The 26,937-nt window shown below is 36.1% G+C and overlaps 1 protein-coding gene across 3 annotated transcripts in view; it reads left to right on the forward strand.

The window, feature by feature from the left end:
* LOC123524804 (helicase with zinc finger domain 2-like) overlaps positions 1-26,937 on the forward strand; it is a 61,809-nt gene that overhangs the window by 19,727 nt on the left and 15,145 nt on the right. For all 3 annotated transcript variants that reach the window (XM_053538386.1, XM_053538387.1, XM_053538388.1), the window contains 13 exons: positions 3,815-4,021; positions 10,451-10,490; positions 10,763-10,875; positions 11,392-11,598; positions 12,353-12,389; positions 14,496-14,620; positions 15,314-15,418; positions 17,546-17,612; positions 17,901-21,537; positions 23,458-23,546; positions 24,253-24,426; positions 24,966-25,103; positions 25,845-26,230. In XM_053538386.1, the coding sequence (XP_053394361.1) occupies positions 3,815-4,021; positions 10,451-10,490; positions 10,763-10,875; positions 11,392-11,598; positions 12,353-12,389; positions 14,496-14,620; positions 15,314-15,418; positions 17,546-17,612; positions 17,901-21,537; positions 23,458-23,546; positions 24,253-24,426; positions 24,966-25,103; positions 25,845-26,230 (5,325 nt within the window). The remainder of the gene's footprint in view (positions 1-3,814; positions 4,022-10,450; positions 10,491-10,762; positions 10,876-11,391; positions 11,599-12,352; positions 12,390-14,495; positions 14,621-15,313; positions 15,419-17,545; positions 17,613-17,900; positions 21,538-23,457; positions 23,547-24,252; positions 24,427-24,965; positions 25,104-25,844; positions 26,231-26,937) is intronic.

Consider the following 26,937-nt stretch of genomic DNA (forward strand, 5'->3'; position numbering starts at 1 on the left):
CTTGTGTATGCGATAGAGGCTGTATTTTTCAATTGATCTTCATGAATTTTAGTCAGAATGATTAGCTTGATGAAGTCTAGGCCGAGTTCGAAAATGGGTCATCTGGGATTAAAAACTAGGTCACTAGGTCAAATCAAGGAAAAACCTTGTGTATGCGATAGAGGCTGTATTTTTCAACTGATCTTCATGAAATTTAGCCAGAATGATTACCTTGATAAAATCTAGGCCGAGTTCGAAAATGGGTCATCTGGGGTCAAAAACTAGGTCACTAGGTCAAATCGAAGAAAAACATTGTGTATGCAATAGAGGATGTAGTTTTCAATTGATCTTTATGAAATTTGGTCAGAGTGATTGCCTTGATGAAATCTAGGTCGAGTTTGAATATGGGTTATCAGAGGTCAAAAACTAGGTCACTAGGTCAAATTAAAGAAAAATCTTGTGTATGCGATAGAGACTGTTTTTTTCAATTGATTTTTATGAAATTTGGACAGGATGATTGTCTTAATGAAATCTAGGTCGAATTTAAATATGGGTCATCTGAGGTCAAAAACTAGGTCACTTGGTCAAATCAAAGAAAAAACTTGTATATGTGATAGAGGCTGTATTTTTCAATTGATCTTCATGAATTTTGGTCAGAATGATTGCCTTGATAAAATCTAGGTCGAGTTTGAACATGTGTCATCTAGGGTCAAAAACTAGGTCATATCATAATCTAAGAAAATGCTTGTTTTATCACAAGAGACCAATTTTTTGGTCCAATCTTAATGAAAATTGGTCAGAATATTTGTTTCCATGAAATCACTAGGTCAAACATGTTTTACACTGTTATGGTGTGTTTCTTAGGTGAGCGACCTAGGGCCATCTTGGCCCTCTTGTATAATTTTTGTTTGGACTTACTTACTGCCACCAAACTTTGTATACAGCAAGCTTATCTGAAAAATTAGCTTTGAATGATATTTGGGGTCACTGTTACTATAAATAGAACAATGGTTTCCACTCAATATCTTTAGTTTGGGTACACTTATTGTCAGTTTACTTGGTGAGTAGATAACTTTTATCAAACACAAAATGTTAGGAATGTATTTGAGGTCACTCGGATCAGGATCAAGGTCAATGTAGCTAAAAATAGAAAAAATGGGGTCATATTTGAAATAAAAAATATATTTTTGTGCTTTGGAATGAAATGGTGTCGGTTCAAATCTCACTGAGATCAAAAAAAATATTTTTCTTTTTAGCTCACCAGGTGTTTTTTTGTGATCGCTCGATGTCCGGCGTCTGTCTGTCTGTCGTCTGTCGTCTGTCAACATTTAGTTTGTGTATGCGAATGAGGCTGTATTTTTCAACTGATCTTCATGCAATTTTGTCAGAATGATAACCTTGATGAAATCTAGGAAAAGTTCGAAAATTGGTCATCTGAGATTAAAAACTAGGTCACTAGGTCAAATCAAAGAAAAACCTTGTGTATGCGATAGAGGCTGTATTTTTCAACTGATCTTCATGAAATTTTGTCAGAATGATAACCTTGATGAAATGTAGGCCTAGTTCGAAATGGGTCATCTGGGCTCAAAAACTAGGTCACTAAGTCATATCAAAGAAAAACATTGTGTATGCGATAGAGGCTGTATTTTTCATGTGATCTTCACGAATTTCAGTCAGAATGATAACCTTGATAAAATCTAGGCCAAGTTCGAAAATGGGTCATTTGGGGTCAAAAAGTAGGTCACTAGGTCAAATCAAAGAAAAACCTTGTGTATGCGATAAAGGCTGTATTTTTCAACTGATCTTCAGGAAATTTTGTCAGAATGATAACTTTGATAAAATCTAGGTCAAGTTCGAAAATGGGTCATCTGGAATCAAAAACTATGTCACTAAGTCAAATCAAAGAAAAACCTTGTGTATGCGCTAGAGGCTGTATTTTTCATGTGATCTTCACGATTTCCAGTCAGAATGATAACCTTGATGAAATCTAGGCCAGATTCGAAAATGGGTCATCTGGGATCAAAAACTAGGTCACCAGGTCAAATCAAAGAAAAACCTTGTGTATGCAATAGACGTTGTATTTTTCAATTGATCTTCATGAAGTTTGGTCGGAATGATTGCCTGGATGAAATCTAGGTCAAGTTTGAACATGGGTCATCTGAGTTTAAAACCTACGTCGCTAGGACAAATTATAGAAAAATCTTGTGTATGCGATAGAGACTGTACTTTTTAATTGATTTTCATGAAATTTGGACAGAATGATTGCCTTGATGAAATGTAGGTCGAGTTTGAATATAGGTTATCTGGGGTCATAAAGTAGGTAACTAGGTCAAATCAAAGAAAACCTTGTGTATGTGATAGAGGCTGTATTTTTCAATTGATCTTCATGAAATTTGGTCATAATGATTGTCTTGATTAAACCTAGGCCAAGTTTGAATATGGGTCATCTGAGGTCAAAAACTAGAACAATAGGTCAAATCAAAGAAAAACCTCGTGTATGCGATAGAGACTGTATTTTTCAATTGGTCTTCATGAAATTTGGTCAAAATGATTGCCCTGATCAAATCTAGGTCGGGTTTGAATATGGGTCATCTGGGATCAAAAAGTAGGTCACTAGGTTAAATCAAAGAAAAACATTGTGTATGCGATAGAGACTGTATTTTTTCAATTGATCTTCATGAAATTTTGTCAGAATGATTGCCTTGATAAAATCTAGGTCAATTATGAATATGGGTCATCTGGGGTCAAAAACTAGGTCACTAGGTCTTATCTAAGAAAATGCTTGTTTAAACTCAAGAGATCACATTATTGGTCCAATCTTAATGAAAATTGGCCAGAATATTTGTTTCCATGAAATCACTAGGTCAAACATGTTTACACTGTTATGGTGTGTATCTCAGGTTAGCGACCTAGGGCCATCTTGGCCCTCTTGTTTCGGTTTTTCTTTTGGTGACAAAAAGGTCGTTTTAATGCCATTGGGTAACTAAAATAGAAAAATATGGTCATAGTTAAAATAAAATATATATGTATAATAGAATATGACCATTGTTTTAAAGAACCTGTTGGCATGATGCAATTGAAAACCTGGTTTTCGTGGAATTGCCACGTTTCTTGTTATTTCTTATACTTAATTTCAGGATTACAACTACTGTTAGTTCAACGAAGAGCTTTTATGCATTAAGTAACAAAACATGTATATTATTAGAAACAGTGTGTTTAACGTTATACTCATAAATGTCATTAAATATTAGTCAGAATGTCAGAATGTAAACACTTACATTGAAAACAAGTATACTGTGGTTATCTGTCTAATGTGGACATTTTCAGTCAGCCCCTTCGGGGTGACCCCGATAAACACTTGGACTTTTATTTAAATAATTGAAAAGATTTACTACTTCCAGATTTAAACACTTAAATTTTATTCGTTTTAATAAGTTGAAAGATAAGAGGTATAATTTAAAGCCATCTGTTCATATAGCTGTGTCAGGTGGCTGCAGGGTTAGAAAACTGATGAAGTGAATTTGGGATCACCAGGGCTCTTGAAGACTAACATTGCCTTTATTTAATATTTGCTTGACCATAATAGCATACTAAGTATCTGTGATGGTTTCTTGGGGGAAAAGATCTTGACAATTCCATTTTACCGTAATCTTCATTTAATCAGTCTTTACAGTTTTAAGAAACACGCTCTTATTTCCATTTTTTTATAACAACATTATCGTGTTAGAATAATCCGTTTCAATATCCATTTATATTAAAAAATTCCACACAATTACGTTTTCAATATACGCAGTGCTTGAACACTTTTACAGTTGTTTTGGGATTTATTTTGTAGATGGCGGCGAGAAATATTGCTAGATTGATACAGGAAGGCCAAGATGCATTTCAAGCGGGTAACAAAGAAGGTGCCAAGCAGAAAGCATTACAGGCGATCGCGGGCATCAATATAGAGAAAGAGAAGTTACTTACAGGCAAGAAAACAGACATAAATGAACAACAGCTTGGAGACTGGTATGGTGGCTGTTCTTTCGTTATGAACAAGGTATGGATCTTTATTACTCTATTTATTGATACCCCGACAAACGAAGTTGAGGGAGATTATGCGAGTCATCAGTGGGTCGGAACGTACTTACTATATTTTTGGTTGGTGGACATAAGTTGGAATATCCATAACCCCATCCCTACTAAGGTTTGCCGAGCATACTACTTCCGCAGTTTTAAATGGATTTTAGACATAATTCAGACTGAGTTCATACATATCTTCACAAAAAATATAAATGTGTTTATATCTTTTGTTTAGGACAGTACGCCGTCTTGGGGAAAATGTTGAATTTAGTCTGGTCATTTTATAAAAATAACTGTCATTTGCAATACTTTTCCACTTCAAACTACGTTTGGTTTCCTGTCTCCTCCTTTACATTGTTAGCTAATGCTCAGGTGAGTTTTTCTGATTCTCGATGTCCGTCGTCCGTCGTCTGGCGTCTGTCGTCTGTCAACATTTAGCTTGTGTATGCAATAGAGGCTGTTTTATTCAACTGATCTTCATGAAATTTGGTCAGAATGATTACCTTGATGTAATCTAGGCCGAGTTTTAAAATGGGCATCTGGGGTCACAAACTAGGTCACTAGGTCAAATCAAAGAAAAACCTTGTGTGTGTGATAGAGGCTGTATTTTTCAATTAATCTTCATAAATTGTAGTCAGGTTGATTACCTTGGTGAAATCTAGGCCGAGTTTGAAAATGGGTCATCTAGAATAAAAAATTTGGTCACTACGTCAAATCAAAGAAAAACTTGTGTATGCGATAGAGGTTGTATTTTTAGCTCACCTGAGCAATGTGAGTTTTTCTGATCGCTCGATGTCCGGAGTCCGTCGTCTGTCTGTCGTCTGTCGTCCGTCAACATTTAGCTTGTGTATGCGATAGAGGCTGTATTTTTCAACTGATCTTCATGAAATTTGGTCAGAATGATTACCTTGATGAAATCTAGGCGAGTTCGAAAATGGGTTATCTAGGATCAAAAACTAGGTCACTAGGTCAAATCAAGGAAAAACATTGTGTATGCGATAGAGGCTGTATTTTTCATTGATCTTCATGAATTTTTGTCAGAATGATAACCTTGATAAAATCTAGGCCGAGTTCGAAAATGGGTCATCTGGGGTCAAAAACTAGGTCACTAGGTCAAATCAAGGAAAAACCTTGTGTATGCGATAGAGGCTGTAATTTTCAGTTGATCTTCATGAATTTTGGTCAGAATGATAACCTTGATGAAATCTAGGCCTAATTCGAAATGGGCCATCTGGGGTCAAAATCTAGGTCACTAGGACAAATCAAGGAAAAACCTTGTGTATGCGATAGAGGCTGTATTTTTCAATTGATCTTCATGAATTTTGGTCAGAGTGATTATCTTGATGAAATCTAGGCCGAGTTTGAAAATGGGTCATCTGGGGACAAAAACTAGGCCACTAGGTCAAATCAAAGAAAAACCTTGTGTATGCGAAAGAGGCTGTATTTTTAACTGATCTTCATGAAATTAAGTCAGAACGATTACATTGATAAATCTAGGCAGAGTTCGAAAATGGGTCATCTAGGGTCAAAAACTAGGTCACTAGGTCAAATCGAAGAAAAACATTGTGTATGCAATAGAGGCTGTATTTTTCAATTAATCTTCATGAAATTTGGTCAGAGTGATTATCTTGATGAAATCTAGGTCGAGTTCGAATATGGTTTATCTGACGTCAAAAACTAGGTCACTAGGTCAAATTAAAGAAAAAAACTTGTGTATTCGATAGAGGCTGTGTTTTTCAGTTGATTTTTATGAAATTTGGTCAGGATGTTTGCCTTGATGAAATCTAGGCCGAGTTTGAATATGAATCATCTGGGGTCAAAAACTAGGTCACTAGGTCAAATAAAAAAAAACAACTTGTGTATGTGATAGAGGCTGTATTTTTCAATTGATCTTCATGAATTTTGGTTAGAATGATTGCCTTTATGAAATCTAGGCCAAGTTTTAAAATGGGTCATCTAGGATCAAAAACTAGGTCACTAGATCAAATTAAAGAAAAACCTTGTGTATGTGATAGAGACTGTATTTTTCTATTGATCTTCATTAAATTTGGTCAGAATGATTGCCTTGATAAAATCTAGGTCGAGTTTGAACATGGGTCATCTAGGGTCAAAAACTAGGTCAAATTTAAGGAAAATCTTGTGTTTGCGATAGAGACTGTATTTTTCAATTGATTTTTATGAAATTTGGTCAGGATGATTGCCTTAATGAAATCTAGGTCGACTTTGAATATTGGTCATCTGGGGTCAGAAACTAGGTCACGAGGTCATATCTAAGAAAATGCATGTTTAATCTCAAGAGACCAATTTTTTGGTCCAATCTTAATGAAAATTGGTCAGATTGTTTGTGTCCATGAAATCACTAGGTCAAACATGTTAAACACTGTTATGATGTGTTTCTTAGGTGAGCGACCTAGGGCCATCTTGGCCCTCTTGTTCAATTAATCTTCATGAATTTTGGCCAGAATAATTGCCTTAATGAAATCTAGGTCAAGTTCGAATATGGGTCATCTGGGGTCAAAAAATAGGCCACTAGGTCAAATCAAAGGGAAACCTTGTGTTTGCGATAGAAGCTGTATTTTTCAATTGATCTTCATGAAATTTGGTCAGAATGATTGCCTTGATGAAATGTAGGTCGAGATTGATTATGGGTCATTTTGGGTCAAAAAGTAGGTCACTAGATCAAATCAAATAAAAACCTTGTGTATGTGATAGAGGCTGTATTTTTCAATTGATCTTCATGAAATTGGGTCAGAATGATAGCCTTGATGAAATCTAGGAAATATTCGAATATGGGTCATCTGGGGTCAAAAAGAAGGTCACTTGCTCAAATCAAAGGAAAACCTTGTGTATGCGATAGAGGCTGTATTTTTCAATTGATCTTCCTAAAATTAAGTCAGAATGATTTCCTTGATGAAATTTAGGTAGAATTTGAATATTGGTCATCTGGTGTCAAAAAGTAGGTCACTAGGTTAAATCGAAGAAAAACTTGGTGTATGCGATAGAGGCTGTATTTTACACTTGATTTTCATAAAATTTGGTCAGATTGGTTGCTTGATGAAATATAGGTCAAGTTCAGATATGGGTAGTCTGGGATCAAAAAGTAGGTCACTAGGTCAAATCAAAGAAAAACCTTGTGTATGCGATAGAGGCTGTATTTTTCAATTGATCTTCATGAAATTTGGTCAGAATGATAGCCTTATTGAAATCTAGGTCAAGTTCGAATATGGGTCATCTGGGGTCAAAAACTAGGTCACTGTCCGTCGTCCGTCCGTCCGTCGTCCGCCCGTCAGCCCGTCCGTCTGTTCGGACGTACAGCCAGGAGCTACATTGTGCTAACCATTGTCCAAAAGGCGCTGTGGGGTTCCCAAAAGTTTGCTCTGAATTTGCATAAAAAATTCTGAAAAACGATACTTTAAATAGCAAAACAGTTTCATCCCTGCAAATAATTAGTACATGTTTTTTATACAGATTTCAATATTTATCTTTAATATTATTAACCCTACCCTTAGTAACTGACCTACTATCTTGGTTTTGATGTTACAGCAAAGAAATTTGGATCACATGTATAATGTTTGATACAGATTTCAATACTCATCTTTAATACTCTTAGCCCTGACCTACTGACCTACTTTCTTGTTTTTGAAGCTAAGCAAAGAGATTTGGACCACCTGTATTTATAAGTCGTTTTACAGATTTCAGAAGATATCTTGATTAATCTTTACCGTAACCCACTCACCAATTTTATTTTCGTTTTTAAAGCTTTAGCTAAGAAATTTGTTCAAGCAAGCAACTCAACTGAGGTGAGCGATATAGGGCTATCATGGTCCTCTTGTTTTTAAGCTGGCCTGTAGCTTTTTTATACATTGGTGTATATTTAAATAACTTGGCATAAATATTCTCCATTTCAATACATTATGTCATGTGCAAAGGTCAAGGTCACAGGCACACAAGTTAACTTTCATTTAGCTCACCTGAGCACGAAGTGCTAAAGGGGTGAGCTATTGTGGCCGTCCGTCAATATTTTCCTTTAAACAATATCTCCTCTCAAACCACCCAGTTAATGTTGATGAAACTTCACAGGGATGTTCCTTGGATGGTCCTCTTTAAAAATTATTAAAAGAATTGAATTCCGTATAGAACTCTGGTTGCCATGGCAACAAAAAGAAAAACTTAAAAAAATCTCCTTGTCCAAAATCACAGGGTCTAGGGCTTTGCTATCTGGTATGTAGCAGCATCTAGTGGTCCTCTTCTAAGACTGAACAAATTATCTCACTAGGGTATAGCCTAGCCCTTGGAGTCACATGGATTATATATATAGACTTATATAGGAAAAAAACTTTGAAAATCTTCTAGTCCAAAACCAAAGGGCCTAGGGCTTTAATATTTTGTTTGTTGCATCATCTGGTGGTCCTCTATCAAAATCGATCAAATTATTACCCTGGGGTGAAAGGAGGCCTGGGGTCACATGGTTTATATGGACTTATATAGGGAACAACTGCCCAAAACCACATGGCCTAGGGCTTTGAAAATTGATATGTATCATCATCTAGTAGGCCTCTACTCATGCTATTCTAATAATGTCACTAGGGTTAAATATGGCCCCATCCTTGGTTCACATGGTTTATATAGACTTAGGCGTAAAAAAAATATTGTTTGTTTCCGGTATCCCGACCTACCCTTAATTTCTGGCCCGGCCCTAAATGTTTGTATGACCTTGGAGAATATTTTTTTCAACTTGCAAAGTTGCAAATACTGCACTTTCTATGCTTTAAACATGGTCAGTGATGTTAGAAATCAACTTACTGATGATCTAAAGGAATAACCCCCTTATTTGTATTCTTTTTTGACACAGAAATAAATTCCGAAATGTCTCACTTAATAAAAAAAAAGAAAAAAAAATATTTTCCGATATTTACCGAAAACAAAGAATATACAGGGAAAACCTTTGAAAATTTTCTTGTCCAAACCAAAGGGCCTAGGACTTTGATATTTTGTATGAAGAATCATCCAGTAGTCCTTTACTAAGATTTATTCAAATTATTCCCCTAGTGTCTACTATGGCCCAACCTAGGGATCACATGGTTTGTTAGAAAATTTGAAAATCTTCATATACGAAACCACATGGCCTGGGGCTTTGATATTTAATATGTAGCATCGTGTCCTTTACCAAGATTGTTACAGGTTAAAAATGACCCTGCTCCGGTGGGTACATGGTTTAAATAGACTTGTAGAGGGAAAACACTTTAGAATATTTCTTGTCATAAACCATAAGGCCCAGAACTTAGATATTTGGTATGTGGCGTATTCTAATGGTTCTCTACCAAGACTGTTCAATTCGTGACCTATCGACCTACTTTCTTGTTTTCAAAGTTACAGCAAAGAAATTATGAACACATGTATAAAGTTTGATACAAATTTAATACTCATCTTAAATAATCTTTATCGTGACTTACTGAACTACTTTCTTGTTTTTGAAGGTACAACATAGAGAATTGGACCACCTATAAACATTGTGATACAGATTTCGATACTCATCTTGAATAGACTTAAACTTTACCTACTTTCTTGTTTCTTGAAGCTACAGCGTAGAAATTTGGACTACATATATAATTTTGATACAGACTTCAGTACTCATCTTAAATATTCTTAACCCAGACCTACTGACCTACGTTCTTGTTTTTATAAGCTACAGCAAATAGATTTGTATAATTTTTAACAGATTACGCAAGCAACTTTAATCAGGTGAGCGATATAGCGTCATCATGGCCCTCTTGTTACTCTAGGAAGGGCAGAATGGGGGATTACCAATGAACCCCACCGCACCTTCCTTTCCCTAATTACTAGTATACTTCATTTCTAAAGGGATCGCAATGAAACTTTAAACACATGATCATCCTGTAAATATGCGTCATCCATACCAACATCCTCAACTCAAGTCTTAGGTACGAACTACCTTTACAGCTTTAAATGTAATCCATAAAACTTCATACACATTACCACCATGAAGTAAAGATGTGCACAACTTACGTTGTTTGTGCTGGAAGAAGATCAGGAACTCGCAATATTAATTAAATTAAATTTGCTTATTAAAATTCATGGCATTTTTTAAGTATCAATGTCGATAATGTTACTCCCCGACCTCACGCCCTCACCATGTCTATTTCTTGTAAAGCAATGCTTCTTCTTTTCTGTTACAGAGCAGTATGTAAGTGGAATTAATTACATGTAGCTGTAGTTTAAACCCTTCTAAAAGTTGCATTTTACAAAATTTTCAAACGTTACTTGCAGATGAAAATCGTTTTTAGCAAACTCAGATTTACTGAGATCGTACTTTATCGAATTCATAACCTGCCTTTAGGAACGGCTTAATTAATAGATCCTTACTTTTATTTTGTTTGGTTTTCAGATAGGAGAAAACATAACGGCAACAAAATGCTTCTATACAGGTAAAACACTGTAAACTTATTGGATATGCAGTTAATTCAGGTGTTCTGTATTCAGACTTTTAGCTAAACATAAAAGACTGTTTAAGTACTGCACAATATTTCTTACTGAAGACATTTTATCGACATTTTATTACTCAGCGAAAGATCACATGTTTTAAGTTAGCACTTTATGTCTTAGTTGATTGTTCACATCTTTCTTTAAATAACATGCAGAATACAGACAATAAAATTATAAAGTAGTCAATATATTTTTAAAAGCATGTTTGTTTCAGCAACTGTTTTCGATCCGTCATGGGATGTGACCAACCATAAAAACGTTTATAATGTTCTTTGGACGTCGCTTGTCTTCTCAAAGGACAAAGACGATCTGTCCAAGGAATATAAGGTTTGTTTGCAAAACGTCGATTCTTAGTGCCATATAAAAATGCAAATCAAAAAAATACTCAGACTGATATAAATATATTCATTATGAAATCAGCATGCTTTGGTAAATAAATGTTTCCAATTTCTAAAGATTGTATAATTTTTAATTAGAGACACGAATATTTGAACGCTATTCCATGAGCCTGTAAGAAGACGTTTTCACTTTTCACACTGAAGTTAAAACTTTTGTGTTCGGAATTTTACTGATTTTAACAAAAAGTCATTCTGGGAGAGTGCTAAACAAAACTGACGTTGATCGGCTTGCAACAGCGCGAACACAAAATACCCTTATAAATGAAGTATTTGTAAGCAAAGTACTACGTCGGAATGAAACATGTGTGAAAGTGCATACTCTAAATCAATAAAAAGGGGAAAATCGCACATTGCACAGCTACTTGTAAACAGATGAACCAATTCATTTATGTAAGCATTTAAAAGAAATATGAATTCATAAATGTGTATACTGTAAATATTGTAGGGTCTCAGGCGACTGCTGATGGAAATAGATGACTTGGCTAAACTTGCAGAGAGTCGAGGCAAATGGAATGTTTGTGCTGCAGCTGATGGTGACATCAACAAAATCTTCTCTTACTTAATGCGACAAGGCCTCGCAGACAGTGAATTGATCAAACAACCAGGGCGAAAGGCATCTTTGTGGCGGTCTGCAAGATGTTTTCTCCGAATGGTAAATTTTATTTAGTCAATTCTATTAATAACGTATATTGACTGAGGAGTCTGTTCAATGTATTCCTTCTTACTCTTACAGGAAGATAACCCTGTCAACTAATGGTGTTGTTGCCCTTTGTTTGAAAAGGCGTCTGATGTCGCATGTCGTCTTGTCAAGTTAGTTATTAAGAGAGGGTCATAAATGTATTTAGTTTGGATTATCTTGTTTTCCTTCGGCTGTAAGAAGTCTCTAAATATTTTCCGTGAACTGATTCTCGAAAAAAATGTATTGACTAACATCTCTATGTTCAGGCGTCGCTTATATGGAAATTTTCTGGGAATTGAACAATAAGTTGTGATTACTAAAATGTCATTAATGAGCCGCGCCATGAGAAAACCAACATACTGGGTTTGCGACCAGCATGGATCAAGACCAGCCTGCACATCTGCGCAGTCTGATCAGGATCCATGCTGTTCGATAACGGTTTCTCTAATTGCAATAGGCTTTGAATGCGGATGCGCAGGCTGGTCTGGATCCATGCTGGTCGCAAACCCAATATGTTGGTTTTCTCATGGCACGGCTCATTTCTTTTCAGCTTCACTTAGCCATAGACAGATATTGCATTACATTTGTAATCAACTTGATTTTATTTAAAACAATACAATAATAAGGACTGTAAAACCTTCTGAGGTGTCAGAAGGGAGTAAATAGCATGAAACAGCGATTTGTTCAGTGCCTTTTTTTTAAATATATACTATATTTATTTGATTAGGGAATGCAAGAAGACGCGAGGAAGCTTTGTAGTACAAGTAAGTAGTTTGAATACCATACGTGTATGTTAAAGGCCATGAACTCATCTTTTTTAATCAAATATTTTCATATTATGTTACAGTCTTGTACGATTATTTTGTATAAAATATGATCTCATTATTATAATTGTTATACTGTGGGAAACAAATTTAAATAAATTTACATAACATGTTAAAAAGTGTGTCGTTTGAACGAAACGAAAAAGCAGTGTTTTCTAATGACATTAACACATTTTTAGCTCGACTATACGAAATATATGGAGAGTTATCCTACTCAACCCGACATCGGCGTCGGCGTCTTTCCGCGTCCCCACCTTGGTTCAAGTTTTTTTACACGTTCTCTTTTTTCTCCTTATCTCTGTAATTACTTGATGGATTTGTTTCAAACTTAAAATAGTTATTCCTTATCATCACCCACAACAGATTGCACAAGGGCCATAAATCTCACACCCATATTTCATGAATTATTCCCCCTTTTTACTTAGAATTTCAGGTTAAAGTTTTGGTGCACTTTCACTCTATCTCAGTTATAACTAAATAGATTTGATTCAAACTTAAAATAGTTGTTCCACATCATCACCCATATCATATGACACAAGGTCAATAACTCTGGCACAAATTTTTTATGAATTATGCCCCCTTTTTGCTTGAAGTTTCAGGTTAAAGTTTTGGTGCACTTTCACTTTATCTCAGTTATAACTAAATGGATTTGATTCAAAATTAAAATAATTGTTACCCATCATCACCCACATCGTATGACACAAGGTCCATAACTCTGGCACCAATTTTTCATGAATTATATCCCCTTTTTACTTGAAATTTCACGTTAAAGTTTTGCACTTTCACTCTATCTCAGTTATAACTAAATGGATTTGATTTAAACTTAAAATAGTTGTTCCACATCATCACCCACATCATATGACAAAAGGTTTATACTTCTGACGAGCCCGCCCGTTTAGCTCAGTAGGTAGAACGTCGGTCTACGGATCGCGGGGTCGTGAGTTCGATCCTCGGGTGGGGCGTATGTTCTACGTGACTATTTGATAAACGACATTGTGACTGAAATCATTAGTCCTCCACCTCTGATTCATGTGGGGAAGTTGGCAGTTACTTGCGGAGAACAGGTTTGTACTGGTACAGAATCCAGGAACACTGGTTAGGTTAACTGCCCGCCGTTATATGACTGAAATACTGATGAAAAAACGGCGTTAAACCCAAAGCAAACACACAAATACTTCTGGCACAATTTTTTCATGAATTATGCCCACTTTTTACTTAGAATTTCAGGTTAAAATTTGGTGCACTTTCACTCTATCTCTGTTATTAACTACTAAATGGATTTGATTCAAACTTAAAACAATTGTTCGACATCATCGCTCACATCATATGGCACAAGGTCCATTACCCTTGCACCAATTTTTCATGAAGTATGCCCCCCTCCACTTTTACTTAGAATTTAAGGTTAATTTTGATGCATTTTCACTACTAAATGGATTTGATTCAAACTTTAAAGTAGTTGTTCCACATCTACACCAACATCATATGACACAAGGTGCATCACTCTTGCACCAATATTTCATGAATTATGCTACCTTTTTGCTTAGAATTATACTCATTTAATGCTTTGATACACTTTATCTTTATCTTTATCTTTATCTCTCTTATCACTTGATACATTTGACACAGATTCAAGCTATTGTCCAATATCTTCATCCACACTGGAGTCATTAAACACTCCAGTGACAGCTCCAGCCTCCTCAGATGTGCCCAGTTTCACTATCCAGCATCGAAATAGTCGAGCGCGCTGTCTCCTGTGACAGCTCTTGTTGTTCTATGTTTTATAATTATGCTCTGGGTTTCAATCATTTTGATTGCTAAGAAATTACATTATTATTGATGCATGTTTTAACTCTTCCATCTCACTCAGTTTATGAAATCCTTTCAGTATAATTATTAACACGTTTAGGTCAAAGTCATTAGTTGCATGTACTGGCTCCATGAACTCTACTTAATTAAATTGAGAGCGTTTTGCAAGTGTGGTGGATTCCGATTATTACTGTAAGCTGTTATTTACATGTAAATATAAATTTATTTTGCTCTCTCTAGTTCTTCAACATGCGTGCGACTATGACGACCCAGAGGCTTTCGAGATTTGGGCTTTCTCCTTGTATGCTACAAAAGACTTTGACCTAGCTCTCGAAAAGTGCGAGTTAGCTCTAAATTATTGCAAGGTAAGTGTAACAGTTTGATATTTCGCACAACATCTTTTATAGGTATAAGGAATCTCTTCCTAATGTCGTTTTATGTGAAAAGGGACATCTTGAATATGTTTTGCATTCGTTTTTGCGTAGACACTTTAATAGACATTTAAAGGCTTACAATTGCTATAGTTAACCAGTCATGAAAAACATCGGTAAAGTAGTTAACCGCGATGTCCTTTTGCAATTGATTATTTAGTCATGTCTTCTCATAACAGCAAAAAAAATATAGAAATTTCGCTCAGAATTCCTTAAATATCTAAGGATTCAAATCCTTAGATATTTAAGGAATAAATATCATAGATAAGTTAGATCTCGTTTGCCCCACCCGAGAATGACAAAATGATAAATTATTTCATTTCAAGTACTTTGCCCATGAAGTTCTATACTTGTTTTATCAGAAATGCATCTCTCCTTCCCTTTCAGATTTGAATTAAAAGGAAAATATTATTCAGAAGCAAGTTCGTTTATAGATGTCAGTACAAAAAACTGACCAGTTTATGTATTTTTTGCACTTTTCCACATTATTTCTATACATACCGCCAGTTCTGCTTCAACAAATGTTACGAAGTGAAAAGGATGTATTTTTAGTCTGACCGATTCTTTGTTTTTATGTTAAATAATGTTGTTAATATATCATTAATTTATATACTTTTATCGAATTAGGATAAGAGCTACAGACAACGGTTAGAAGCGTTTCGATCAGAGATACAAAAGCAGATAGCAGTTAACACTCGCCCTGAACAGAATGGAGAAGCTGGCGATACAGGTGTAAGTAATTAGAAATATGTGATATAAACTTTTGGTTTGTATATCGTATTCATTGGACCTAAGGTTTGTGTGAAGTTTGTAAAATTACATCTTACACGTGAAACAATGTTTTCTTTGTTGTGCGTTACAAACGTTTTAATACACCACACTGCTATACACCGGTGATATTTTATCGTAAGCATGGAGGCTCCAGGTAGGAAGAAAAGTTTGTCCTATATAAAGATGTGTTGTTCTGTGAATAAGCCAGCCAAGCAGACTCTGCAAGGATTTAAAACTAATTACGGTGATTTCCCCCATCCAAAACAATTGTTTATAGGTGGGTAAGGATATTTAATAAGGGTTAGTCTAGAGGCCAATATCTACCTCGTGTAGGGTACCCTAAAACGTCAGCATCCTCTTGTAACATTGCTGCTGTAGCAGCCACTGTAGCTGAAGACTCGATATATTCAGTTTCAAAACAGCTGCGTCAGTTGGCATTTCATCTTGAAGTGTTCATGAAATTCTGACGAAACTCTTGAAATTATAGATGTGTGCAAGATGGGTACCCCATCCTTTTACCAAGAAACAAAAAAAACCCACAGGGAGTTATGTTGCAGAGGAGTTCTAAAATCTATAAAATGCAGATGTAAGGAGGTTTACAGCGCATCTGCATGACGGTGCATCTTGCACACAAGAGCAGTATTGTACAGCAGTATTAATAGGATCATCAGGTCAAGCAGCTGCCGCACCCTCCATATTCGCCCGACCTAAATCGCTACAATTCTAGCAGCGCTTCTAGAATAGTAGAATATTCATCCACCGTCAAAAGCAAGGTGGAAAATCCCCATAAGACCTATATTTGTGTTGGTTTTAGTAAATCCAAACAAAAATATTTCTGGTATAAAAGTTTGATATCATGACAAAAGCCCATACCTCTGTCCGACGCCGACTTGATTGCTTGGCAAATGATATAGCGATAATTCATATGCTGAGCGACTATTAACTTAAAGTAAAACGTGTTTTCTCTAAATTCAGAAGTGACATAAAGTACATCTGGTTAGCAGTAATGTCAGTTAAAATAAGGCAGTCATTATTATTGCATAACCTTAAGTGAAATGTTATCTACAGGTGACAAAGTCCTCCGATATATTTTGAATATAGTTCTTCCATGTCAGCAAAATGTTTTAAAGATATTAAATACAAGTTGTTACTAAAAACGTCATAACGAAATACACTAAAAAGTGTGTGCATACAGAAGGTTGATTCAAATTGTACATTAAAAATATACACTGTATATTACAACTGTATTCAGTTGTATCTCCAGTTTTGTAAAATTATTTTGCATGAAAATATGATTTTTGTCAAACCCGCTTGCGGTGAGCTCGATATAGTCGTCACTTTTGGCGGGTCGGTGTATGTGCGTGCTTGCTTGTGTGCGTGCGTCCTTGCGGTCGTGCGTCCGTCCGATTTTGTCCGGACCATAAATTTGACATGCATGGACCAATCTTGTTTATATTTAGCATGAATGTTTACATCAATGAGAAGGAGTGTCATGCGCAAACCCCATGTTCCTGTCACAAAGGTCAAGGTCACAGTTTGTCAAAGGTCGAATTGAAGTTTGCCCGGACCATAACTTTGACATGCTTGGACCAATCTTGTTTATATTTGGCATCAATATTAACCTCAATGAGACGGAGTGTCTTGCGCAATTCCCATGTTCCTGTCTCAAAGGTCAAGGTCACAGTTTGTCAAAGGTCGAATTGAAGTTTGCCCGGACCATAACTTTGACATGCTTGGACCAATCTTGTTTATATTTGGCATCAATATTAACCTCAATGAGACGGAGTGTCTTGCGCAATTCCCATGTTCCTTTCTCAAAGGTCAAGGTCACAGTTGGAGGTCAAAGGTCAAATTGAAGTTTGTCCGGAGCATTTTTTCTTCATGCATGGTGGAATTTTGGTGTAACTTGGCATGAATGCTCACCATTATGAGACGGAGTGTCATGCGCAAGAACCAGGTCCTTAGGTCTAAGGTCAAGCTCACACTTAGAGGCCAAACGTGCTGGCGGGCTCGACATTCTGCCCTTGGGCATGCAGAATGTATTTCTAGTTTAAAATTTATATCTACTATGCTTCTTATTTTTTCTAGAGTTCAGCTGCAACAAATAAACAATGGGTTACACAAGGAAACAAAAACAAAAGGAAAAGCAGACATGGTAAGCTGTCATAAAAATACAAGAGTAAAATCTTTAAATATAATGCACAGATATGTTATAAATTCTTCCAGTACAGGTTACAAGTTTCTTGATAAGTGGAAGGCATTTTTTAAACTATATCGGTGAGCTCCGACGGTTGCGGTATAAGTTCCCAAGAATAATGTCTAAGACTGAATCTGTGAAATTTTAACAATGCTTTAATGGAGCATACGTTTAAAAGGTTATTTCATTTTATTCATAGGCAACTTTGGTTTCTTTTAGTATATTGTTAGATGTTTCAACTTTCAGCGAAAGCTAATGCTCATACACAGCCTTCAGGCTCTTCTCGTAGTACACCTGACAGAGGAACACCAAATGTTTCAAGGACAAAGCCAGAAACACAAAAGGCTATGAGCAAATTTGCTAGAAAGCTTAAGTATGAAACGGGAGAAATCATATACCAAAGAGCAAGATATTCGAGTACATGTAGCACAGCGACAACGACTACAGACGGTTCAGAGTTTGAAACATCATCGCAGTTTGATGACAGTGAGCAAGAGTTGTCTTCCGATGATGAAAGTTTTGATTACACTTCATCTTCAAGAGAAGAAACTCCAGATGCAAGTGTTGCACCTGATATAGACCCAGAAGAAGAGGCAATGAAGGAAGAAATGACATTCTATGAGCAAAGTATGAGATTTTATCAACAGAACGATGACAGTACAGAATATTTAGGCAAAGCCGACTCTGACGAAAAACTTCTTAAATATGGTATAAAACTGAACATGTCATACATGCATCAGTTTGAAGACAAGCATCCGGATGTGTTGAAACGTGACCAGTTTTACCCAGATTTTCTTGACGAAGGTCAGCTAAAGCAAAAGCTTTTACTGAATCCAAAGAAGTACATCAGATGTGTGATACAGATAGAAGGATCTCACGAGGCATATTGCACACCAGTAGATACAAATGACTCGATTCACATAATTGAAATTTCCGGACGGTCAAAAATAGGACAAGTTTTTAATGAAGATGAAGTTGTAGTTGAAATTCTAGACGAAGATAGTAAGGATAAAAAAGATAAACGATTTGGCATGGTTATTGGAATTTGGAATAGGCAGCGCCATAAAGATACGAAACATCCGGTATTTATTTGTACCCTTGATGATATTGAGAGTAACCTTGTCCGCCCAATGTGCAAGACAATTCCAAAGCTTCATATCGTTGATAGAGAAATATCACAGAAATATACCTCGCGTATTGCCAGAAGGTATAAAGTCGAAACGTACGACTACGATGAAGTAGCTGAGACACTATGCAACCCCAAAATATTTAACTTGAATCCAGCAGATCTAAGGTCCTACATCTTTCTTGTTGCTTTCATAAGCTGGAGTCCACGCCACATATATCCAAGGGGAGCTATAATAAAAATGCTTCCCACTGGTCTATCGCAATCAACAGGGTTAATGATATTGAACCTTCAGCATGAAGTTCCAACATTGTACAGAAAGGCTACAGTGGATCAAATAGCAAGTGTATGCAACAGACTTGGTGACGAGCCGTCCAGTCAGCTTCTTCAAGGCCGAAGAGACTTAACTGGACTGAATACATTTACGATCGACCCACCCGATTCAAAAGATCTTGACGACGCTCTTAGTGTTGAACGGATTGATGGCGGATACAAAGTTGGAGTGCATATTGCAGATGTTGCTATGTACGTACCACAGAATTCACCTCTCGATGAAGAGTCTAAACAAAGGGCTACTACATTTTACCCTGGAATCCGAAGACCAAGAAATATGTTACCAGAACCTTTCAGTACAAAAGTATGTAGTCTGTTACCAGATAAAAAAAGATTAACAATTTCCCTTTTCTTTTACCTCACTAATACAGGCAGGCAAATGCAGATGGAGGGAAGCAATTTCGAAGTTACAGCATCTTATATAAGATCGAAAAGACAATTAACATATAGTGAGGCTCAAGAAATAATTCTATCGCCAAGGTTAGATGAAGATAATGACCTGACGAAGGATATCAAGACCCTATTTAAAGTTGCCAAAGAAGTTAGGAAACGTCGTCTTGGAAATGCAATGTTTGCTATGGACTTAGACTGGGAAGAATCGGAAGAAGGAGAATCCGATAGTCAAACAGTAGAAGCACATTATCTTGTTGAAGAGTTTATGATTATGTCGAACAGAAAAATAGCCGAGTGGCTACTCAGACATAAGTTCAAAGGGTATTCACAGTGCATTCCACTTCGTTCTCAGCCACCCCCTTCTCAAGAAAATTTGGAAGAATTTCTTCAGAAGAACAGTTGCTACGTAGACATTCTTCTGAGACTTCAAGGGAAACAGCTTGGTCCAAAAAGGCCTGACTTCCGCGAATGTCTAAGAGACGAAAAAAGGAAAACGGTAATGATAAGAAAAAATGTATGGGATGCAATGGTTAAATCACCGAAAACTGCTTCTGAATTCATACGAAAAGACGACTTACATCCTCTCCAGCTGACAGTTTACCAGCAATGGTTAGCTATTCAAGAAAGAGCTGGGTACAGATGTTCCGGAAGCATAAAAGGCGAGGAGGACGGGAAACATGCCAGCTTAAATATGTATCCTTACACACATTTTACCTCTCCGATAAGGAGATATAATGATCTCATCGTCCATCGACTCGTTCATGCTGCTTTCAAAAACAAGCCTTGTCCGTATGAAAAGCGAGACATAGAGAGTATATGTGTACATATAAATTCAGTAACGAAGAGGGCGAAGGAATATGAAAAAGGATGCAAGGCACTTCAGAAGGCAATAGAATTTAAGACCAGTCCCAGAATGCTGAACTGTTGTGTCGATGATGTGTCAGACAGAGGAGTAACTTTGTGTTCACCATGGTTGAAATTTGTTCCGAAACCTCATCGGGAACTCACGTTTAATCTGCTAGATATGGGACACAAACCGGAATCTGTAGAGGATCCAGAAACAAAGTGGATCAAGGTTAAAGCCATGTGGAGAAAACGATTATACAATTTTTCAGAGGCTCCTGATTATCCACCCGATAAAGGAAACGAGCATAAACTGAATCCACATAGAGGGGTAGTGTTGCTTCCTATGCATGAATGGGCGAGAATGTTGCGAGCCACTACTGATGAACACGAAGATGATCTCGCTCGTGCTGTCAAAAATGCAGGTGCATCCCATCATCGTGGAGGGTTTGATGACGTGAGCACTGAATGTCGCAATCCTTTGAAAATCCAACCAAACACGAAGTTTTCAATGTTATATTCTAGAGGACAACAACTCAAAATACAGATGTCTGCATCACCAAACAAAGGGATTATTACACCAAAGCCAGTTCTTTACAGTATGACGAACAATATCAAGTTTTGCCTGCAACATACCGAAAATCCAGTTCTACATCTGTACCGTTACGTTACACGTTCAACATGCGACAAATACCAGGATGTACGAAGCTATCTCGAACGATGGCTTCCACTCATTTTGATGGAAGCAGCAACAGGAATAGTACGTAACGAAGAATCGTGTTGCATCAATAACGTTACGGTAAAATTTCTTAAAGATAGGAAAGGAAAATTTTCACTGGGTCTCGCTGAGTGCGAAATTAGGAATATCGAATTGTCTGGTACTGTATCAGAAGACACTGATGATGTTAGATGCGATGAAACTGCGGGGTCATACGACTGGTTGTGTTTAAAAGCACCATTACCGAACTTAAAGAAATCTTCTAGAACATTTGATTTTGAGAATTTGAATGCTTTTTGGATTGGACATGCCTCGGTGATTAAGGTGGTGAAGCGAAAACAACAGCACTCCGCTGGTGGCAATATCAACATAACATTTCAGTTGCACGACAAAGCGCCAGATCTTCCATCCAACTTTCCAGCCGACACAAGATTCAGTGTTGAGGTATTGAAGAAATCTGAAGTAGACAGGTAATTAAAGGCTTACTTTTCTAGAGTTGCAAATATTCATTGTTATTCTTAGATGTATGTATATTTGATTATACAAACTCATAATTGCTACATATAGTTTATGTACACATAAATTAACAAGTTTTTTAAGTATTAACAGTCGTGACAGTGCTATCCATTATATAAGGTATATGTCGAGTGTTGAGCCCGAATCTATTGTAGCTGTATAAAAATAATGAACAAGATACAAAAGTTTCGCGCTCAGCCCTCGAATGTGTATAGCTAAACAAAGTATAAATGTTTGTAACCACTAAAAACCGAAAGAAAGATGTTTTCAATAACCCTGTTGCTGCATGAAATTTAATTGTCAGTATAACTCTACATGCAGATTAGTTTATACCCGGTATATTTAGTAAAGTTAAAGATGGGTATTGGATATCTTTTATATATAAACTAAGTTTAAGGATATATTTACAATGTCACTAATATGATATCCAAAGTATACTGCAATTCTTTCCTCTGTTATGGTTATGTACATGATGTTTTATAAAGAAGAACTTGAGAATTGTAAAACATTCATTGAGCGTTTGTGTGGTCAAAGGCCTTCAACATTGTAACGTACATATAGTATGTGAGAATTTATAATTTACCTCGAAGAAAAAATGGAACTTAATTTGCCTTACGGAATAATGTATACTGTGCTACGATTGGAAAAGCGATGCACATGCTACGACTTCACAGCGGTGGTAACAACGTACTAAATGGTAACAGAAACCTTGATTTCTAAGGATGTTTAATTACAGACGCTGAAAACTTTATTACAAAATGTTTAATTCTCTGATAGCGTTCTTAATCTACGTTAAGATTATGTACATCTTGGCCGGTGTTCAACAACGACTAAAGCCTGTAATTTAGTCCCTAAAATGCTAAAATTTCATTTTTTTCTGCCATGAAGTAACGAAACCTTCCACGAACGTCCGTGTTGCAAATACAGACAGGTCTGAAAAGTTGTGTTGCTGTAAATATACTATAAATAAAGTTATGGCAACATGATATTTGCTTCCTTACATATAACTTTCAGACTTTAAATATTGACCAATATGGACCCTTTCCGTTCGCTATTTGTCTTTAAATACATGTATACTTAAAAACGAATTGTTGGTAAAACACTCTGCTGCTTTTATCATCATGATCGAATATTCTTACACTTTGAAATAAAAAAGTCCGGCAGTAAAAGCAGCGCCAGTATACTAGTCGAAAAATGGTAATTATATAAACAGGATGTGCTTACAACACCTTTATCTTGGATGTTATACACAGCTCAGAAGAATTTTGCTTGGCCTAGATCATACGTTGTGCTCAAGTCATGGGTATGACCCGATCGGGTGAAATCCACAAGACCCGAATACATCCAAGATCCAGCTAATGACCCTTTTATTAAATACTTCTGCACTGTTTGTTTCTGTTTTGATTTAAGTCAATCGTGACTTCTAACTCCTTTAAAAGTAACACTATTGATTTACTGACTCCAGATTGCAGGCACATGCATGATATGGAATCTGTTTTCCATTAAGTGCAGTACGGATATTGCTTTCGGTCATTCCGTATGGAGTTTTGATATACTAATTGTAAAAAAGACACTACGTATGATATGACGATTGAACATTATAGCGGTTATTGAAATAATCGAATATATGTATTGACAACATCGCGATTAATTTGCATATGGTTTACCAGTGGTATTGAAGGATGAAGCCAAGTTTCTAACCTACGCGACTTGTTTCATATTCTGATATCCAGACCCATTAGATATTTTGTTGAAAATACAGAATTTGAATTGTACTGTACATTTTACTTGATTCGTTTTTGATTACACTATGTTATTCACCAGTAACTGAAAACATCATATTAATTTCCATTTTTTCTAATATACATTTCTAGGAGAACCGAGAGTTTTATAAAAGAACTACCATCTCAGAGTGATTCATTGGCAGCAAAAATAGCCTTGAACAAACGTATTCCAGATTTTGGTGAGTAGAAAGTTTGGATATTTTTATTCCCCGCTGAACGCCGTTGCCCGTTGTTCCTTCTGTTTGTCAAATGTAATATTTAAGACTTGATATTAAAAACTAAGTTGAAGTATTAACTACTATCAGGAAATAAGGTCCTACATGTTTCGGATAGATCGTAGCTTTAGGAACATCTTGTATTTTCAACAGTTTTCTATATTTCTTCGCACCTAAGTTAATTGCAGCGGGTAATTGCAACTTAACTTCGAACATTTGTAGCTTTTTAGGAGACTGAGGTATTCATTCTAGACATTGTGGGGAAACGAAAGTATGTGCTGGTTTCCGCCAAATATCATCTTGATTTATGCAAGATGTATTGCAACCACAGTTGATATAATGTAGCTGTATGTTGCATCAAGATTTGATAGAGTGTTTAAGTTCTCTGATTTTAAATCACTTGCCACTCAGCGTATTTGGTTCGAGAGCAGCTCCTCATGATTGTGAGGAAACTATCCTGCTTGCTAACGGATAGTCGGGGGTTCTGCCCAGCTGCCCGCCCATGATGAGGTAATGCCCGGGATGGAACTTGGAGTCTCCCTCTCCCTCTACTGTGAAAAACTTGAAAGTCGCAATATTAAAAGTGATTTTATAACAGTATCAATCAAACTGTAGCTGTATTTATCAAATGATGTTTATGTACATTTGTTTCTGTATATTTTCATTTCAGACAGAAGCCGTGCCCATATTGCAAGCCTTAGGCACAACCAAGACCTGTTTTTCGATACAAACCATGACGATCCAGGAAGAAGAAGAACTGTTCTTCCTCCAAACAATGCTATGCAGCAAGATGCAGTCAATAAAGCGTTAACTTCACGTTTTACTCTGATACAAGGGCCACCTGGTACATTCTTCTCTTTTTCTAGTGTGTTGAGCCCAAGATCATTTTCAGAAAAGAACCTATTTCGTGCAAATATTTTATTTGAATTCTCGATTTCATGAGCAAAACTTGCTCCTAATTGAAAGGTACCTGCCTTCCAAGTTAGCACGTCAGAGTAAATAAAATAGTTTGGAGGTCAAAGTTTACAGACGGATGGGGCATTTCATGTCTGTGGATATTGATTGAAGGAATACGCCTAAAGTCAATCGTTCAAAGTATCTCTTTAAAAAAAAAGAATATTTCAATTACTTTATAACGTTGGGTATTAAGCTGGCTTACGGTCTGCCTAAAAATGCGTTATTAAGCTCACAAAGTTAAATAATTTATCGAATATTCTTGCATTTTTGTTTTTGTTGTTTGTTTTTTTGGTCACAGAAATAGCCATTTGAATTGCAATTTGTAATAATACCAAAGCGGTTCTCTAAACGAGTAAAATTTCTATGATATTTAAACCGAATTTATTATTCCTAACCTAACACTCAATGGTTTCTTAACATTTATAGGGACGGGCAAGACATATACAGGCATAAAATTGATGTACCTTTTCGACAAAATCAACTACCAACTGAGTAGAGAAGGCCATGCCCGAAAGCAAGTTCTCTTCTGCGGACCATCGAATAGATCAGTGGATTTAGTTGCCAGTAATATTATTTTGTTGTTGAAAATACATGATATGAACTCGGTATTTTGGCATTTTCCTGTCAGTGAAGATAGTCTAGTTACTGATAACGGCGACGCACTCAAAACATGATCTTCGTTGAAATATTATGAAAGCTACCGCTACATGTACATTACAAAAAGTTTTGTGTTTTTCATTTGCATACTGATTTTACTTCTTGTCTTGTAATTTGAAAAGTTGTGCTTCATATTGTGTTTACGCCGGGAAACGAGTATGAAGAGCTCTTGTTGTTTGTTTGTTTTGTTTTAGGTGTAACGCCGTTTTAGAGGACGAATGATTTCAGACACAATGTTTTTTATCAAATCGTCACGGAGAACATACTCCTCGCCAGGGGATCAAACTCACGACCTAGCGATCTGTAGACTGGCGATGTCCGTATTTAGATTAGCGAGCAGGCTTTTTGTTGTTGCAAAATTGGTCATTTCATTAGTTATTTCATTGTACAACCTTTTGTAAAAAACGTCCAGGAATAGTAGTTGACAGAAAACAGAAAAAGACCAAGATTAAACACGAATAGCTTAGTTCAAAGAATGTAGCCGCCCTGAAACGAAATTATAGAGCAGTGTTTATATGCATGTGTAAATGAGTGACATTACTTGTAACACAAATATGCCTGCGCACAAAGTAAACAATGTAACATTGACAAAAGCTACTTGTACTAAGATTTTGTTGTCAAGTTAAATCTGTTTGTATATACTTTCAGAATGGATGCTTCAGCGCATGGAACATTACAAACCCAACTTTATTCGCGTGTACGGTAGATCCATAGAGGCCATTGATTTTCCTATCCCCGGGAGAACTTTTTTGTCAAAGAGAAGCACAAGAAGTTCACATACTGATCCAGATTTGAAATCTGTAGCTCTTCATCACTTAATTCGTGAGAAAGGGAAAAAGTATGCTGAAGAAATCAAAGCAAGAGATAAATTCTTCAAAGAACACAATTACGAACCAATGCCAGAATTGGTGAAGGAATATGTTCATACAATTCGAGAAGCTTCAATAGACGAAATTAGGAAATATGATGTTATTTTATGTACAACTGCAGTTGGAGCAAACCCGAAGGTGCTCGAAGCAACAAATGTGTACCAGGTAACGTTCTCTGTACTGTGTATAAGCTGATTATGATATAAATCATGAATATAAGAATTTTAAAATTACCTTGTAGCGATAACAGTGTTCTAAAACCAGGAAACGAAATCGTGAAAAGAAAAAAGAAGGAAGTTTCCGTACACCTTGTGTTTTTAGGATAAAATTATAATCGACTTGAGCTGTAGTATAGAAAAGTTGCAATAAACAGGGTAGCATGCTTATGAATTCTGTGTAAAAGTACATTCAGCTGCTTTAAAAGCCAACACTTCATGATGTTCTGTCAAAAGATAGATTAAATGTGAATATTTGTAATATTCTTTATAACAAAATAAACATTAACCTGTTACATATCATTTCTGGTATTTAGTATTTATGTGAAAACGAAGTAATGATTTAGGGCTTATTTCACGTTTGCCAGTCTGTGATAAATTCGATACATTATATACGGTCAATAATGATAAAAAGACTTGTATTTACTAACGGTCCTAAAATAGTTTCCTTTAAAACATTTATATAATTTATGACACCAATTGAAATTTCGAAGTAAGACGTTGTAAAAGCTTGATTTGACTGTATAAGTTTAGCATGAAAGAACATATTATTTAAATTGGTAAAATGTTCAAAGTATTAGAAATGTTGGTCTTGTTTTAAAGATTGATAACGAAACAGATTGGGTTTAGTTTTCAACTGAAATTTCCTTGTATTGG

This window comes from Mercenaria mercenaria, chromosome 3 (assembly GCF_021730395.1).
Source record: "Mercenaria mercenaria strain notata chromosome 3, MADL_Memer_1, whole genome shotgun sequence".
NCBI lineage: Eukaryota > Metazoa > Mollusca > Bivalvia > Venerida > Veneridae > Mercenaria > Mercenaria mercenaria.